The 16,934-nt window shown below is 45.9% G+C and overlaps 1 protein-coding gene across 2 annotated transcripts; it reads right to left on the bottom strand.

The window, feature by feature from the left end:
* Positions 1–7,778: 7,778 nt before the first annotated feature.
* On the bottom strand, positions 7,779–16,028 carry CYP1B1 (cytochrome P450 family 1 subfamily B member 1). 2 transcript variants are annotated; one of them, XM_023251948.2, is made up of 3 exons: positions 15,886–16,028; positions 14,476–15,617; positions 7,779–11,677 (listed from the first exon to the last, which is right to left on the bottom strand). In XM_023251948.2, exons 2-3 carry the CDS (start codon positions 15,519–15,521, stop codon positions 11,062–11,064), a joined length of 1,662 nt encoding a protein of 553 aa, XP_023107716.2. In that variant the 5' UTR covers positions 15,522–15,617; positions 15,886–16,028; the 3' UTR covers positions 7,779–11,061. The 2 variants fall into 2 exon arrangements, with proteins under 2 accessions (XP_023107716.2, XP_023107715.2); XM_023251947.2 differs by having other exon boundaries at positions 14,476–15,522; positions 15,886–16,022.
* Between the last annotated feature and the right edge of the window lie 906 nt (positions 16,029–16,934).

Here is a 16,934-nt window from a genome sequence, read left to right as displayed (position 1 = left end):
AGTGTTCTGAGCTTCCGAAGCGCAGTAATGGGCAGTTTTCTGTTTCAGACCCACCTCCTCCAAGAAGTCTTCCTTGATTTCCTACCCTGAACTGGAAAATATAAATCTCTCCTTCCTTTGAATTCCCGCAGTACTTTATCTGTATCTATCTCAAGGCTTTTGACCCATATCTTTTCATGCTGTATTTATCTTCAGACCCACTTGCTGAAAGAGGCACGTTCTCTGAATCCTCCTTGCGCAACAGGTATTTCTTATCATGGTACCTTACTCCGAGTAGACACTAAGTAGACAGCTATCGCTTGAATTAAAAAAAATCCAATATACTGACAAACTGATTCATCTATAGCAGCACTGTCCAATAGAACTTTCTGCTAGGATGGAAGTGTTTTATACCTGTACTGTCCATAAGAGTAGCCACTAGCCACTCGTGGCTATGGAACACCCAAAATACGGCCAGTATGACTGAGGAGATGACCTTTAATTTTTTCAATCTTAATCACTTTAAATTTATTTATTTATTTATTTATTTATTTATTTATTTGAGGTTGGGGGGCGGGCAGAGGGAGACAGAGAGGATCTTAAGAAGGCTCCACACCCAGCATGGTGCCCGTTGTGGGGCTCGATCTCACAACCATAAGATCGTGACCTGAGCCCAAATCAAGAGTCAGACACTTAACCCACTGAGCCACCCAGGTGCCTCTTAATTACTTCAAATCTAAATAGCCATGTGTGAGGAATGGCTATCTTATTAGACAGCACAGGCCTATAGGATAATAATGAACTCATTTTGTGTGTGCGTGTGAATGGATTATTTATTTCGGCAGTAATCAGATCACACAAATGTTGTGTAGAAAACCTTAGAGGGATGGTTGGATATTTCGCTTTCTGAGCAACATAAAGATGCCCGTTCTTATATTCTGTGGAGCGAGGTCCATTAGAGACAGACAAGAAACCACAAACAAGATGGAAAGGTTCAATTTACATTATATCAACAGGAGGTATGTGCTATGAAAAAGAAAAAAAGAAACAGAAAAGGCGGAGTAAGAGAAAGTGAGCTGAGAGTGTCTGGGAGGAGGTCAAGGTAGGCTTCATTTAGAAGGTGAGGTCTGAGCTCAGGCTAGAGGGAGGGACAGGGGGCAGGCTGGGCAAAGAAAATGGCAAAGTTGCTGAACTCTGCAGGGCCAAGTAACAGCTCGAGATCATGGGCTGGACCCCTTACGACACGGTCACAAAGAAAATGAGGCTGTGGGGGGCACTGAGGAGGGAGAACGGATAGATGTTTCCAGAACGATCTCTTGAAGTTAAAAATTAAAACTAAGTGGCAAACTGGCTCACTCCACTTTTAAGCACAATGAGTTTCTGGAAACCACACTGGAAAACACAACAGTGAAAAAAATCAACTTTATTCTTCCCCCTCTTTGTCCAGCCTGTGTTTCCCCACTTTTTTCCTCAATGTCCATGCCAAGCGCTAAGAAAGCAGAGTGCCAACTGGATTTGCTCAGAGGCTGTGGAAATGGCAGAAGCAGAGTCTTAACATGATGATTGCTGGGAAGGGCAGTGGGAAGAACCGGAGTGCACTCCTGGCCCACTGACGAGGCAGTGAAAAGTGAGGGGGGGGGGGGTGGTGAGTACGAGAGGAGGCATCAGAAGGGCCAGCACAGAACCTGCCAGACCCAAGGCAACACTAGCAGCTTTCTCTAAGTGTGGGGATGGAACTGTGTGACGCTCTCAAAGCTGGGTGTGACCTGAACTCAGAGCTGAGTGATACAGCAGTAGAGCGAGTCACAAAAGAAAGCAATGCCCAGACACGCAATACAATTCCGGGGATGCGAGGTCCTGGACACCGTAACCCCAGGCTGCTCCGTCTTCCGAGCAAACACACTGACGTTAGAGTGGCGATCCTTTTCAGCCACAGATAGTAAACGTTTCACTCGAGGGCCAGCGGGAGAGTCTGCGAAATATTCCAGAAGAAGATCCGCTAAGCGCTCCAAAGAATTCATCTGAAATCTTTTGCTGCCTGTGAAGTTAAAAAATCCACAGGCTATTTTAAGTTGTATTTTTCAAGGCATCGTTGTCAAGAATGTTAGCGCCAACATAACTTACGTACATAGCCTGCTCGCTGGTAATTCTCCAGGAACTGGAATTGTTTCAGCGCTCCCAGGGGAATATGATCACGCATGAACTGGGAGTCAAAGGCAGGAAACCGTCTGGACCATAGTGATACCATGCGACAAAACCAAAAGCCAAAGCTAATTAAGGGCTTGCCAACAACATCTGTCATTGGGTGTATTAAAATTATTTTATTTCAGACTGTGGGCTATGACTCATTAGTGACCATAGAATCAATTTAATGAGTTGTAACCAGCTTTTTTTTTTTTAATTAATTTATTGTCTGAAAACTCAGTGTTATTTCCTTCACATAAGGTGGGAGGAAGAGGATGCTTGTCCTTAATTCTCCTCCCTCATGCCACCTCCTTCAGAAAAGCTTCCCTGACTGCTCATTCTAGATTCCCCCGCTACACACATGCACACACACACACACACACCACCTGTTTATTTTCTTTACAGCACAACAGCACTTAGTATTAACTGGAATCTTCTTTCTTTTCTTAATTTATACAGAAATTTATAAATATTTTATTTATTTAAAATACAATGTTATTTTATTTCTTTCTCCACACCCACTCCACTAGAACATCAGCTCCAAGAGCTCAGAGCCAGGTATGTTTCTCACTGTTATATCCCCAGTGCCCAGAACAGTGTCTGCCACCTAGTACGTGCTCAATTAACACTTAAGGCATTGAATTTAAATTGCTCCGAGTGGCAGGTTCCAACCCATGGCTGTTAGCTGCTCTTGTTCATTCCGGATGCTGGTGTACTACCTCCCTGTTCTGCTCTGAGAACCTGGTACCACCCTTTTTCCTCAGCCTACAGGGACTCAACACAGGCCATGACCCTGGTTCACACACCTGGACTTGACCTTCTTCATTCAGTGCTTCTACGTCTGCCAGCAGCCTCTGTGCTATCTGCCAACCTCGATTCAGCTTCATTTAAGTTCATTTGGACCAACTCTCCTTTACAAATATTCTTCAGTCTATTGTAATGTACAGTTTTATAAATTTTAACACACCGATGGATCTGTATAACTATTGCCCACAATCAGAAACCACCCCGCAAAATTCCATCGAAGCTCTGTAGTCACAGCCTCCCTTCACTCCTAACCCTTGGCAACCACGATCTGCTCGCCAACGCTTTAATTTTGCCTTTTTGAGACTGTCACATCCCTGGATTCATGCAGTATACAACCATTTGAGGATGGCTTCTTTTACTCAGTGGTACGCCCTTGAAATTCATCCAAGAGGCTGCACAGAGCAGTTGAGTTCACAGCTTTTTATTGCTGAGGGTCAAGTCCTTTGTACGGAGGAACCAAGGTTTGTTTAGCCAACACCTGACGCAACACACTTAGGTCATCTCCAGTCTTTGGTGATTATGAATAAAGCTGCTGTAAATATTAATGTAAAGCTTTAATGTGCACAAATTTTCACTTCTCTAGCATAAATACCTAGCTGTGAGATTGCTGAATCACACTGTACCGTTTTGTACTCCCCACCAGCAGTGTTTGAAAGTTCTAGTAGCTTTACATTATCTCTAGCACTTGCTATCATTAGGTGTTTGGATTTTAATTTAGCCTCTATCATAGGTGTGTGAAGGTATTTCATTACGGTGCTTTTTTTTTTTTTAATTTTTTTTAACGTTTATTTATTTTTGAGACAGAGACAGAGCATGAACGGGGGAGGGTCAGAGAGAGAGGGAGACACAGAATCTGAAGCAGGCTCCAGGCTCTGAGCGGTCAGCACAGAGCCTGACACGGGGCTCGAACCCACGGACCGCGAGATCGTGACCTGAGCCGAAGTCAGACGCTCAACCGACTGAGCCACCCAGGCGCCCCACGGTGCATTTTTAATGAAAACTAATGAAACAGATTTGGAAATAGATGGCGTCTATTTCCAAAACAATGGCGAAAATACTATTTTTCTATAAGTATGTAAGCTCATAATTACATACATGGGTACGTACTAAGTCATAATGCAAAATAGACCTACTGTGGATTATGGTAAAAAATGTTTGAAAGCCATTGTTCACTCCACAGGATGAAGACCCAGCGTTGGCATTTCTGTTTGTTTCAGAGTGAGTTAGACAGAACCTAAAAACCTTAAATAAGCTTAACACTGAAGCAAGGAGAAGAAACTGAGATCAGATTTCAAGGGCACCGACTGAAAATGGAGTCTGAGGAAAGATGAAGGGATAGTGCTGAGAAGCAGATTTAATAGAATTCACTCCTTTGTTCATTCATAATTTGTATGAAAACTATTCAAAAACAAAGTTGTTGACGCCTGGTACCTGCTTTTAATGAATGTAACACCTGAGAGAGGAGATGTGGCTATAAATGCAAATATATCTACAGGACATATTGAAAAATGAGTGCAGATATCTCTTAAAAAATTGATTTAATGCATTATACCTCCCTAAATGGTATATTTCGTGTAAAAAAGAACGAGGTCATTCCATGTGTTGGCGGGGACGTAGGTTTAAGAGGACTTTCATGCACAGCTGACGGGAGTGTGGCTCGTTGGCATTCTGGAGAGTGTGCTTACAATCCTTAAATTACGTAGACACAGACTTGCTGACCTAACAATTCCAATCATGGGCATAATGTGTATTGCACATTTTTCACGGGTCCGCAAGGGGACATATACGAAAATGTTCCTTGCAGCATTATTTGGGGACACATGAAGTTGGAGGCCATTTGGGTGCCCATCCCCAAGACTTGGATAGAAAAAATGTGATGGATGAATCCCTAGGGGCAGTAGGCAGTGGTTAGAAGCCATGGGATTAGACAATATTGAAAATATTGTACTTAGAAGACTAAGCAACAGGATGAGATCTAGAGAGCACCCACACAAATTAAAACCACATGTATATAAAACAATAATCCAAATTTTGCTGGAACACATGCAAACAAAGAGTACCCATCCAGCGTCAAGAGAGGGAGACAAACAAAAGTGAGCAGATGGGAATAAAAAACAGAATTAAGAATTTTTTTTTCAACGTTTTTTATTTATTTTGGGGACAGAGAGAGACAGAGCATGAACGGGGAAGGGGCAGAGAGAGAGGGAGACACAGAATCGGAAACAGGCTCCAGGCTCTGAGCCATCAGCCCAGAGCCCGACGCGGGGCTCGAACCCACGGACCGCGAGATCATGACCTGGCTGAAGTCGGACGCTTAACCAACTGCACCACCGAGGCGCCCCCAGAATTAAGAATTTTTTAAAGAGCCTGGAAGATTTTTCAGGCTGGTGGAGTCCAGGTTGGACTCCAACCTGAAAGGATCTCAGTGGCTGTTGGGTTTGTGCTATTATATTGTGCAATTTGTGTAATACTGTGCTGTTTATTTAGTATAATATTTATTTAGTTAGTGACTTTATTTAACCTATCACCTAAAGGAATCTTAAGTGGTCTAATGCCAGTCCCAGGAGCTCCAGGAAGTGATTTTCAAAGGCGGGCTTTCCGTCAACATGCCTGTCTCATTCATGCCTTGGTTTTGCACTCCCTCTGGCTAATTTTCTGTGTTTACCCTACCCAAGTTAGCCGAGAGCAGGAGAGGTTCCGATTGGTCACATGAACCAATATCCAGGGTGGTGCACCCCAATCAAAGAGAGTTCTTGAATCAGGCCACTTCATGGGCAACTGGTCCAACCTACAGATGGCTTTTGGTTCAGGCAAGGATCCCTGGCCCGAACAGATTATAGGACTGAGGTTTTAGGCTTATAAAACAAAGCATGAGCTTCCTTCCTTCCTCCCTCCCTTCCTCCCTCTCTTCCTCCCTCCCTTCTTTCTTTCTTGTTTGTAAGGAACAGTTTGAAGATGCTCTTCTCAGAAGAGAAGAGTATTGGGAATCTTCCTGACAGTTCACAATGCCAGTTCCACCCTGACTATAGTGTGGAATGTGCCCTAGACAAAGGATGTGGGCCGCTGTGAAACCCAAGCATCACAGGACTGAAAAACAGACTAGACTGTCCACCCCAGCACAGCCACACAGGGAGGTGACACCTTCCAGCATGAAGACAACAGGCCTTGGAGTCAGTTCATCTCTGGGGGGCATCCAGACCCTGCCATTCCTGAAGATATACTTTTGACAAGTTACATGACTGCCTCTTGCAGAGAACTATTGCGCGATAATGCTTAGCATGGTGATTCGAAGATAGTACGTGCTTGGCATGTCCTAGCTCCATTTCTTCCCCTCATACCTGACACATGTTGAGGAGTGTTCTTGAAGACCACACAGCCTGTGTAAGTGTATTGGGAGCCGCAGACATAAGCTGGTGTTTGCCGATAGCTTGCCCGTATCTATTTAAACTACATTTTCTCCAATCTTCCCCATTAAAAATAATTGCTTCAGAATGTGTTCTTTTTTTTTTTTTTTTTTTTTTCCCTTCTCTGTGGATCATAACTAGCAGGTCAAAGCTGGAAAGCAGAGAGCATGTGAGTCACTGAGGTGAGGTAAGAGATTGTTAACAGCCAAATTTCTGTAGTGCTTGTGCAAAAAAAAAAAAAAAAAATGGTCTGGCTTCAAGGCTATAGAAATAACCTCTATGAGTTTGCAACCATCAGGCCTGTCTTATGTCTAAAGCCAAATGCATTTCCCACCCCGCACTCCAGTCTTTTAGTTTAGTGGATTGACTGGAGAGAATTCAAGTCTGCTGGACACTTTTGCAAACACCTGACCCCAATTACAATTTTGTTAAGATTTCACTTGGGGGAAAATTCAGTTCATTTGTCCTAAACCTTTATGACCATTTTGAAGATACTGCGTTAGCACATCTGGAAAGCGAGTTTTCTCCTAAACCAATGTATACCTTTCAGCTGCTGAAGCGATACTGTTAAGCCAAAGTATCAATGACATTGTGTGTGGTTTCGCTTCACGATTTCTTTTCCTGTGTTCACAGTAATGGGAGCTTAGGTCTGGGAGAAGTAAGAGGCCTTGGTACTGCACCCCCTGCCGTCTTGTGAGGGTTCACAGCAGAGGCCCTGTGACGTCACATCTTATACCCGGTAAAAAGGGCAGCAGAAAATATTTCCACATAGTATGTGACACAGTGCTCTCATCCACCCTATTTTTACTGGACCTGAGACGTATTTGTTAGTGAAGGCACATGTGCCTTCAAAATGAATGAATGAATGAATGTGTATCAACCGAATTAAAAAGAAAACCTTTTGGGGCACCTGGGTGTCCCGGTCGGTTGAGCGTCGACTTTGGCTCAGGTCATGATCTCGCATTTGTGGGTTCAAGCCCTGCGACAGGCTCTGGGCTGACAGCTTGGGAGCCTGGAGCCTGCTTTGGACTCTGTGTCTCCCTCCCTCTCCGCCTCTCCCCTGCTCGTGCTTTCTCTGTCTCTCAAAAAATAAAACGTTAAAAAAATTTTTTTTAATTAAAAATTAACTCCCACTTTGCTAGGTGTTTGCTGTTGAATTGAATTTTAACTTCTGTGTTGGGTCTCATAAATTCAGAAACATAGAGATCAGGAATTTGAACATAGAGATCAGGAAACTGAACGCTGGAAGCCTATTTAAAAAAAAAAAAAAGCAAGCAGCCTATTACGTAATATGGGCAGATAAAATGTTCACAATGCAACACTTTAATTCAAACCCAAGTAGTAGTTGGAATGGATACATTAGGCTATATTTGCTACAACATAAAGTAAAACTTCATAACAAGATTATGAAAGTGATTTTTATTATTGGACAATGGTGTCCTGTTATAGACAGTTACAGGTACAGAATGCTTTTAATTGGGCATATCAAACAGCAAAAGATACATATGAATGCTGTGTCCCCAAAATGGATTTCACTTACAACTATGTGTTATAGTTGCTCTGTACATATTAAAAGCATAAGTGATGAAGTAGAAAAATAAGAAATGATTAAATAAAAAGCTATCATAGAGTCATAAACATCTACTAAAGTATCACACTGTGTATCATAGCTAAGAACATACAAATTAATATAAATGCTATGCAACTATTTGATCTAATATAGATCTAATAAGGAAATGTTAAGGCCATAATAACACTTCACAGGTGAAGGCTAAGTTCTGAGACATGAGAGCTTTCAGGAAAAAAAAAAAAAAAAAAAAAAAAAAAGCTTTCTGATAACCCACAAGACAAACCTGAGACATCTTTCTGTTTGGGGAAAAAGCAATTTTCTTACAAAGTCAAAGCTTCATATATAAAGGAAGCATTTAATAAACAATATACTTTATTACAATAACCTGGAGCAGATATTCTGATTACAATAGTGACCAGCAAATAGATTCCTTCTCCGGGAGAAATAAAATAAGGTTTTCTGATTAAGCCAGTAGCCTCATTATCGTAGTCTCCAAGTGTGGTTATTTTTGCTTATTTTTGGTTTTGCTTTCCTTCCTTTAACGAGGTTATAAAATATACAATCAACTAGGCTGTATTAAATAAGCCAGGTAACCTCCAAGAGCCCACCTTATTTCTTCATATATAAGCTGGGCTTTTTTCCCTTGCCAAAATTGTTGGATGAACTGAGCCTACACACACAAAACAAGATAACAGCACATCTGTATTTGGTTGACTTAATGAGGCGTCCAGATCGGCACACGATTGCTTTTGCTACCATACGTCTCAGAGTCAGGGGGGTAGGGCAACCTAAAATCATGGTCTCAGCCCTGCTTAGGGCAAGGGGGGTGATGACGTTTTGGAATAGCTGGTGACCAAAAAAAACCTTAAACACATTGGGTAAGCCTGACCTCTACAGCTGAATTTAGCTGCCTTTAAAAATAACTGGCACAGTTCTCCATATTCAAGAGGCAGCACTATGAGATTTGATTCCATGAAATTTTTGTTAACAAAATAATTCCAAATCACAAAACAGATCTTCTGTGTTGTAGATTTTTCTTAAAAGTCTACTTGGGATTTAACGTTGGCCCACAAAGTATCTTATTTCTAAATGTTCGTATTTCAACTTTTGTGCCTCAGATTAATTAATGTGGAACGCGTGGGGAAATGCGTAACCATTTTTCTTCCTTTTCATTTCTCGCTCGTTTTTCTCACCACCCCTCCACACGACCGCCAAACACTCCTTCCTTCCTCTTTTACAATTTTGATGAAAAGATTCCAAAGATCTTCATACAATGTAAGAAAAGCAAGCTTTCTGGACACTGCATGTCTCCTCTGAAGTCCACACGCAATGAAAGTTAAAGCTCTAACCTTCACTTTGTACTCCTCCGATCTTCCAGCACTTTTTTTTTTTCCGTTTTTAGGATCCTTACATAAACAGAACCTATACATTTCGTTCAGGCTTTATGTTTTCACAGTTTCCAAAGTGACCACTCACTGGGTTGACCATCCTGAACAGCCCGCCTGATCTGATCAGCTCCACGGGAACATAATGGAATCTTCAAAACAGCCTCCCAAGACTACCTTCAGATTCTGACTTTCCAAACACAGACATGAATGCTATTACAAAAAAAAAAAAAAAATCATTTAAAAGAAAAACTAGGTCTGTTATAATGGGAAGTTTCTCCCTTGGTCTCTAATAAAGAGAACATCCAGATAAGTCACTGCATTTTTCACTATTCATCAGGCAGACACTGGTTAAATTTCTCTGCCTTGCACAGGCTAATAATGGCCATATTTCCAGTAACTTCGACTGGAACTCAACAATCAGAATGGCTTTACGATTAAATTCAAATTGAAGCATGCCAAGAGTTTAGAATTATGGCATATTCACTACGTCAATTTCACAAGGCGATTCTGGATTGAGGATATAATTTTAGAAAATATGTTGTAAAATAATAAGGAACACATCGTACAGACCCAATCCTGAAATTATTCAGTTCTCATTCAAGTTGTGGATCAGAGAACAGACTTTGCTTCAACTTGGTTTTCATGATGTCGAAACAGGCTTGTTTCCCGTATCTGAGCCAAAATTGGTTGAATTGAACTTTTTGATTGGCCTTTCTTTTGGAAAGACAAACATTATTCAAACTTTACTTAACAAAAATAATACTATTTAATAATACAATAACATACATATTGCTTATGAATAATTATATATGTATTGAATAGTATTTGGTGACTTTATTTTTAAAGTACGAGACTGAATGACATCAGTGCGTTATAATCACATCATTTAAAGCTTAGCTGGGCTGGTAAATCTTTTGTTGTTGATTTGTTTTTTGTTTTTGTTTGTTTGTTGGTTGGTTGGTTTTTTGTTTGTTTTGCTCATAACTGAAATTCTGTACTCTGGCCACCAACAGAGGTATGACTTCGGCTTGGAATTTTTTACAGTTGAAAAACTTACACTTTAAAATTCATCTTAAATCACTGAAACTTACTATAATCACTAAATCAGCCACTATTAAATTTCCCTGTAAGCAAATGAGTTTATGATTTTTGCAAAAAAGAAAGCATATCGGTAGGCAAAAAGATAAATCCATCCATAGACGCTAGAGCTTAACTAAACTATTTTTTATTGAAAAGGTGAAGAAAGGAATTTCTGGTCTTTACTTTTCCCTTATCACCCTCAATCACATGGCTTATACTGAAATTATCTGCCTTTGTGTATTCAACAATATATTTTGAAACGTTGCTTAATGTGATTTTCTAAGGACCAGATCTCAGCACAGAGAACATCAATCTTGGATCTCACCCACAAAGGCATTTTTACTGAAACACTTCTTCATCAGGTCATTTGTGTCTATGCTTATGTGTGTTTAAATCCAAAGGATGCTCCCTCAAGAAATTATTGTTACCAGCCCTTGATTTATGCATAAAAATTCTTTGGACCTTTTAATTCTTTGATTCAAAAAATCTTCTAGAAGCTCCTGCGTAGCCCAGTGCTCGTCTGAGCACACATGTGTGAAGCACATCGTCTGGGGGTCAGCTGGTCTATGCTCACTTTAGAGGCTAACCGAGAAAGTGACACAGAGGAGCTAGAAAATTCTACTCCCTATCCCCCCAAACCTGAGTACTTCTAACATTCCAGCTTGCTTCTGGCCTCACACTGACAGTCCTCCTCAGCTTGTAACTTTTGGACAGCACTATCGAGGAGCTCCATGGACTCTCTGAGAGTGACGTTGATTTTAAATGACTTGGGTTTAATGGTCAGACCGTAATCAAAATCCATTTTCGGGGGTTCGTCTGGATTGGCCTTGAAATTGCACTCGTGAGCCAGGATGGAAATGAAAAGAAAGAGCTGCATCTTGGAGAGCTCCTCCCCAATGCACCGCCGTTTGCCTACTGAAAAAATCATCACGCTGCTGGCCAGGTCCTTGTCGATGAAGCCGTCCTTGTCCAAGAACCGGGCTGGATCAAAGTCCTCTGGGTTAGGCCACTTCTCCGGGTCATGATTCACGGACCACTGGTTAACAAAAACCACTGTGTCCTTGGGAATGTGGTAGCCCAGGACGGAGGCACTGGTGGCGGTGGCGTGAGGAATGGTGACGGGCACAAAGCTGGAGAAGCGCATGGCTTCGTAAAGAAAGGCCATGACGTAGGGCAGGTTGGGCTGGTCTTGCAGGCAGGGTAGGCGGTCTCTACCCACGACTTGATCCAGTTCTGCCTGGACCCGAGCCTGCACTTCAGGATACCTGTTTGGTTAATGCAGAAGGAGAAAATGAGTGGGGAAAAGTAATTCTTCTTTCATCTACAAAGCACATGACCATTTAATTCCACTTTCTTTGTCTGAATCAGTGGCTGAATTAACATTTCCAGACAAACAAACACACAAAAACTAAAATGGTTTCCTAATTTCTCACTAAATTACGGGATGGATGAATTAATAGCTCTATTTCCCATAATAAGCCTCACATGGCTAATGCTCTCTTTCCTACTGTAAGTTGAAAAAAGTCTAAGTTTTCTCAGCCTGAAAAAGCTCCAGACAAGGCCAACTTCTCCATGAGGTACAGCAGACCATGCCAAGGGCCCACAATACTTTTCAGGAGCCCATGGAAATGTTTTCCTTTCTTTTAAAATAAAAAAAAAAAAAAACGTTTAGGTCAAAGAGAATATTTTAATATATAATTTTAATATATTTATCTTTAAACAAACAGTAATAAAATATCATTAAAAAGTTTTCATGGGGTAATAAATCTACAGGGGCAAAACCATCCAGGACCCATAAACATAAAAAAGCAGCCCCCCAAACGGGTCCTTCCCCCGCCCAACACACACATCTTCCTTTTAATTCCAGCAGACACACTGCCCTCACTTCATACAAACTGGTATCCCAACAGATAAAGGTACAGATCGTCTAAATTTAAAAGAAAATTCCTAGCGTTCAAGAGATTATGGTACAAGCTGTAATGCTTATTCACTGTCGGCGATACAAATAGTACTGTCCTTTTGGAAAACAAAATCTTAGCACTAAGCAAGATGCATAGGAGTTAACTCCTCCCCACTCCTTTTTTAAACCCAGTAATCCATGTCCAGAAATGTATGTGCAAGAAACGACAGGTGCAAACATATCTGACTACAACAACAGCCAAAATTTTTAAGAGGCAGTCAACAATGTTAAAAGAAGCGATTATATATAATGGTGTTATTACGGCAAAAATATTAGATAACCGTCAAAAGTCACTACAATAAAGTTTAAAAGATGGGGAAATGTCCATTTCAATAAGTGAAAATGCCAGAAGTTAAAAAATAAATAATTATTGCATCTCTGAAAAATAATTCAAGCATGTATGGGATGAAATTATGGGTGATTTAAAAAACTGCTTCATGAATAGCATACTTCAGGAGTCTGGAAACTTTTTCATAAAGGGCCAGATAGTAAATACTTTAGGCTTTGCAGACCAAACCCTCTGTCACAACCAGCCAGCTCTGCCTTGCGCGATGAAGGCGGCCACAGACAATACATAAATGAGTGGGCATGGTGGTATCTTGATAAAAAACTTACATCCAAAAATGAGCAGTGTAATTTGCCAACCCCTGTCCTACTGTCTTCGCTAAATTGAAGAAAAACGTATTCACCAGCTACATTGAACTGAAAGTGACTCCAAAATTGTTTTATTTACTTTTGCTGCCCAATTCAGTCTCTAATGGAAAAAAAAAAAAAAGGCAGTTTCAAAAGATGTTTATGGCGGGTGCAAACGACCCATCGCTCTCATTTTGGGATGTCTTCTTCCTGATCTGTTATGGACTTCTTTTTGATTTTTGCTCATTGCTCATAGCGTTTCTGGGGCCTTAATGCTGAAAAGCAATTTTAAATATACAAAAACTTCAATTTATAAAAGCAGTTGCACAGTCTAAGGACACACAGGTTGCAGGATTCTAATAAGAAAAGAAGTGCTCCTTGCCTTCCAATTTCTGGGTTACCAACAAATTCAGCACACCTCCCCCCCCCCCCACCACTTCCTTGCACACCAAGAAATGGTACAACCAGGATTTCTGCTCTCTCAAGGCAACCAAAATTTGCCTTTAGTGAGACATCTGCCCCTGGAGCAGAGATGCCCACAAAACCTGGCTGCTCTGTTAAATCTAAATTTCAGATAAACAATGGCTAATCTTTTAGTAGAAGTATGTCCAATGTGGAATTTATTTTTAGTTTCTACGTCTGGCAACACCCCATGCCAGCAACCTGTTTGCTTCCTGCGTGCAGGGCTTCCTTCCCAGAGGTCGGCGACCTTAATCAACGTGGGCACTGCCGACCGGCTCGCAAACCAAGCCTGGCCCAGGGACCAGAAAAGTCCGTCCGCGGGCGCCTCCTGGATACCGTGTTTGCTTTTCGAGACGCTGCTCTGCGCTCGGTAAAAGTGACTGCTTCTCCGGTTTTTTACCCAGACACTTCTCACACTGCTAGCGCGGCGTTTTCGTTAACCCAGCGCAACCCGCTAGTTTCTGGCCGCCTTCCTAAAGCTTCCGTGCGGGTTCACGGTTGGCGGGGCCGGCCTCCCAGCACTTCCTCTGCCCGGGAACAAAGCCCGGACGCGCAGCTGGCTTGCAGCGCCGGGGCTGGGCGGCCTCGGATCTGCGCCGGTGACAGGCTGAGCCCATCAGGCTCGTGTGTTTATTGAACATATTTACCCGTTACCCTTTCTTTCGGAAGCGTGCCAATTTTGCCTCTGCTGTGTCAGGGAGGCAGAGATCGGGGCTGATCTGCAGACACTTAAAAGATCTTGCCTTTCGAGGCTCTCACAAATGTGTCCCCACTTGGAGACGCAGCGGGCGACAAGATCAAAGATGCGGGCCGCGCGCGCGGTCTCAGCCCGCACCTTGCCTTCCCGAGCTGCGCTTTCCGGCCGCGATCTCTGCTTCGAGAGACGGGGACCTGTCGCGAAACCCCAAACCCTGCCCAAACCCTGGGCGTCCGTCGCGACCTCAGCACATTCTAGCCTTTTCCAGGGGAGGAAAGGAAGGCCCGGCCCACGCCTCCTGGAGGTGTTACCTGGTGAAAAGGATGAGCAGCCACTGCAGCGCGGTGGAGAGCGTGTCCTGGCTGGCGCCGAAGATGTCGGTGACAGTGGCCGGCACGTACTCCACGTCCAGCCGCGCGCCGCCGTCGTCCGAGCCCTCCGCCGCCTCCGCCGTCCCCGCGGAGAGGATGAAGGCGTCCATCATGTCGCGGGGGGCGGCCCCGTGCTGCAGGCTTTCTCGGTGCTTCAGGAACTTGTTGAGGACGAAGTTGCTGAAGTTGTGGTTGAGCTGCTCGAACTCGCGGAAGGCGGTGCGCACCGGGTTGGGGAAGCGCTGCAGCCAGGGCAGCACGTCCACCAAGCTGCCCGCGCCCACCGTGCGCCCGAATTTGTCGTTGTGGCTGAGCAGCTCGCAGAACTCCGCGTCGTCGTGGCTGTAGCGGCAGCCCAAGCACACGGCGCTCATGACGTTGGCCACCGCCACCACGGTCAGCGGCCGCGGGTCGACGTAGGCGCCGCCCGCGCTGCCGCGCACCAGCAGCTCCACCAGCTCGCGCGCCTCGCCCAGCACGTGGCCCTCGAGGACGCGCCGGCTGCGCGGCTGGCGCGTGCAGAAGGCTCGCATGGCGCTCTGCGCCGCGCGCCGCTGCGTCTTCCAGCTCTGGGAGTACTGGCCGAAAGCCAGGCTGCGGCCGCCCGACACCACTCGAAAGGAGGCGAAGCGCGGCCGGTCGGCGAAGGCGGCGCCCTGCTGCACCAGCGCCTGGCGGATGGCGCGCTCGCCGTTCAGCACCACCACCGGGCAGTTGCCCAGGCGGATCTGGAAGACGTCGCCGTAGCGCCGTGCGAGGCGCGCGAACGAGAGGTGCGGCGCCGGGCCCATCGCCGCCGCGTTTCCGATCAGCGGCCAGGCGAAGGGGCCGGGCGGCGCGGACCCCGGCTGCCGCCGCCGCTGCCTCAGCAGCCACTGGCCCACGTGCACCGCGGCCAGCACCGACAGGAGCAGCAGGAGCGTGGTCTGCTGGGTGGACAGCGCGCTCGGCTGCAGGGGAGCGTCGGGACCGAGGCCGGTGGCCATGCTGGAGAGAGAAGGGCCAAGGCGTGACACTCAGGTGTGCAGAGAAAGGAGCGGGCGCCCTACGCCCCTACCCTCTAGGCGTCGGGTTCCCTCGTGCTGTTGGGAAGAGAGGAGGTCCGGCGTGGGGCTCACTGGGGAAGCAGCAGAGGACGCGCCTTTCCCGAATCCCAAACTTATTCCCCAAAGGAGAAGGGAAGGAGCGCGTCCTCTCAGTGACCCGGACTGGCCGTCCCCACCCCAACCCCTTCCTCGTAGCGGTTCCGGCAATTCGGGGACAACCCGAAGGGCATCAAGGCGGAGGCGCTCAGTTCCCTTCTCAGTTCCCCCTGAGGCCGGGGGAAGGCAGCTCCGTGGATAGACTGACCTGCGAGGTGGCGCGGTTTCCAGCGGCGCGGGATGGCCGGGTCCGAAATAGGGCTGGAGCCTTCGTGGAAAGCAAGACGTCTCCAGGAAGTCGGAGGCCTCTCCTGGACACCTGCTGCTCTGGGAGCTTGAACACCCACTCTGGAGCCTCTAGGTGTCGTCCGAGCCAGGGGCGCTGGGATTGGGATGAGGACCGAGAAGGGTGCCTCCTTTGCCCAGCCCTGCTACACCTGGGGCCTCGGCAGAGCTGGGGTTTTCTCACAGCATGCGCACCTGAGACTGGGGTCGACGAGTGGAGTCAACTCCTAGCCTTCACGCCCCCTGCTCGTCTCTGACAGCTGGGGTCGCAGAGGTGTGGCCCGTTTGCACACAGTCAAGCCAGAGGATCCGAACGCGCCACCCCTCCTATCTGGCTGCTAAGGTCTGTGTGTAGCGGAGTAGAACCTGGTGGGGGGCGGGGCTTACGGGGGGCGGGGCGCCGGGATGGGCCAAGTCCTGGGTCGCCGCGCTCGGGAGGTCACGCGAGGCGCTCGCGGCGCTCCCCGACGGCCTTGGCTTTACGAATTTACCGTCCGCCAGAAAACCAGTCTTAATCAGTCCCTCCCGATCGAAGGTGCAGTTTCCCGGAAGCGCGCTGGGGACAGAACCTGCCGGTCGCGCGGCATTTTCCATGGGAGCAGGCCTCCCTCCCGGAGCGCACGACCTTCACCCCCACCCCCACCCCCCTCTGGCTGACTGAGCTTGGTTCTCGAGACAAACCCGCTCGGAATCCTCGGGCTCCCGGGCCGGGAGAGGGAACCTGTCAGCTTGGGAACATGGAAAGCCGGGTTGTGGTGGCGGCTTGCCTTACAGCCTCCCTAGTTATTTTATTTTAACGTTCTTGCAAACAAATCGGCCCCTCGGATGAGGCCCTTTGGCACGCAAAGTTCTCCTTCCACCTCGGGCGGCGAGATCAAGAATCCCTGAAAGACGCGGGGCTGCGGCCCCGGGGCCCCGACCGTCCTTAGCACACAAAGGCCAGCGCTGGCGGGACGCAGCTGGCCGCGAGGT

Source organism: Felis catus, chromosome A3 (genome assembly GCF_018350175.1).
Source record: "Felis catus isolate Fca126 chromosome A3, F.catus_Fca126_mat1.0, whole genome shotgun sequence".
Taxonomy (NCBI): domain Eukaryota; kingdom Metazoa; phylum Chordata; class Mammalia; order Carnivora; family Felidae; genus Felis; species Felis catus.
This window is presented reverse-complemented; position numbering and strand designations above follow the sequence as displayed.

Coding starts and splice junctions, on each gene's coding strand:
- CYP1B1 (XM_023251948.2), bottom strand. CDS start 15,521: ATGGCCACCGGCCTCGGTCCCGACGCTCCCCTGCAGCCGAGCGCGCTG. Junction 11,678..14,475: donor CTGCTCATCCTTTTCACCAG/GTAACACCTCCA, acceptor TTAACCAAACAG/GTATCCTGAAGTGCAGGCTC.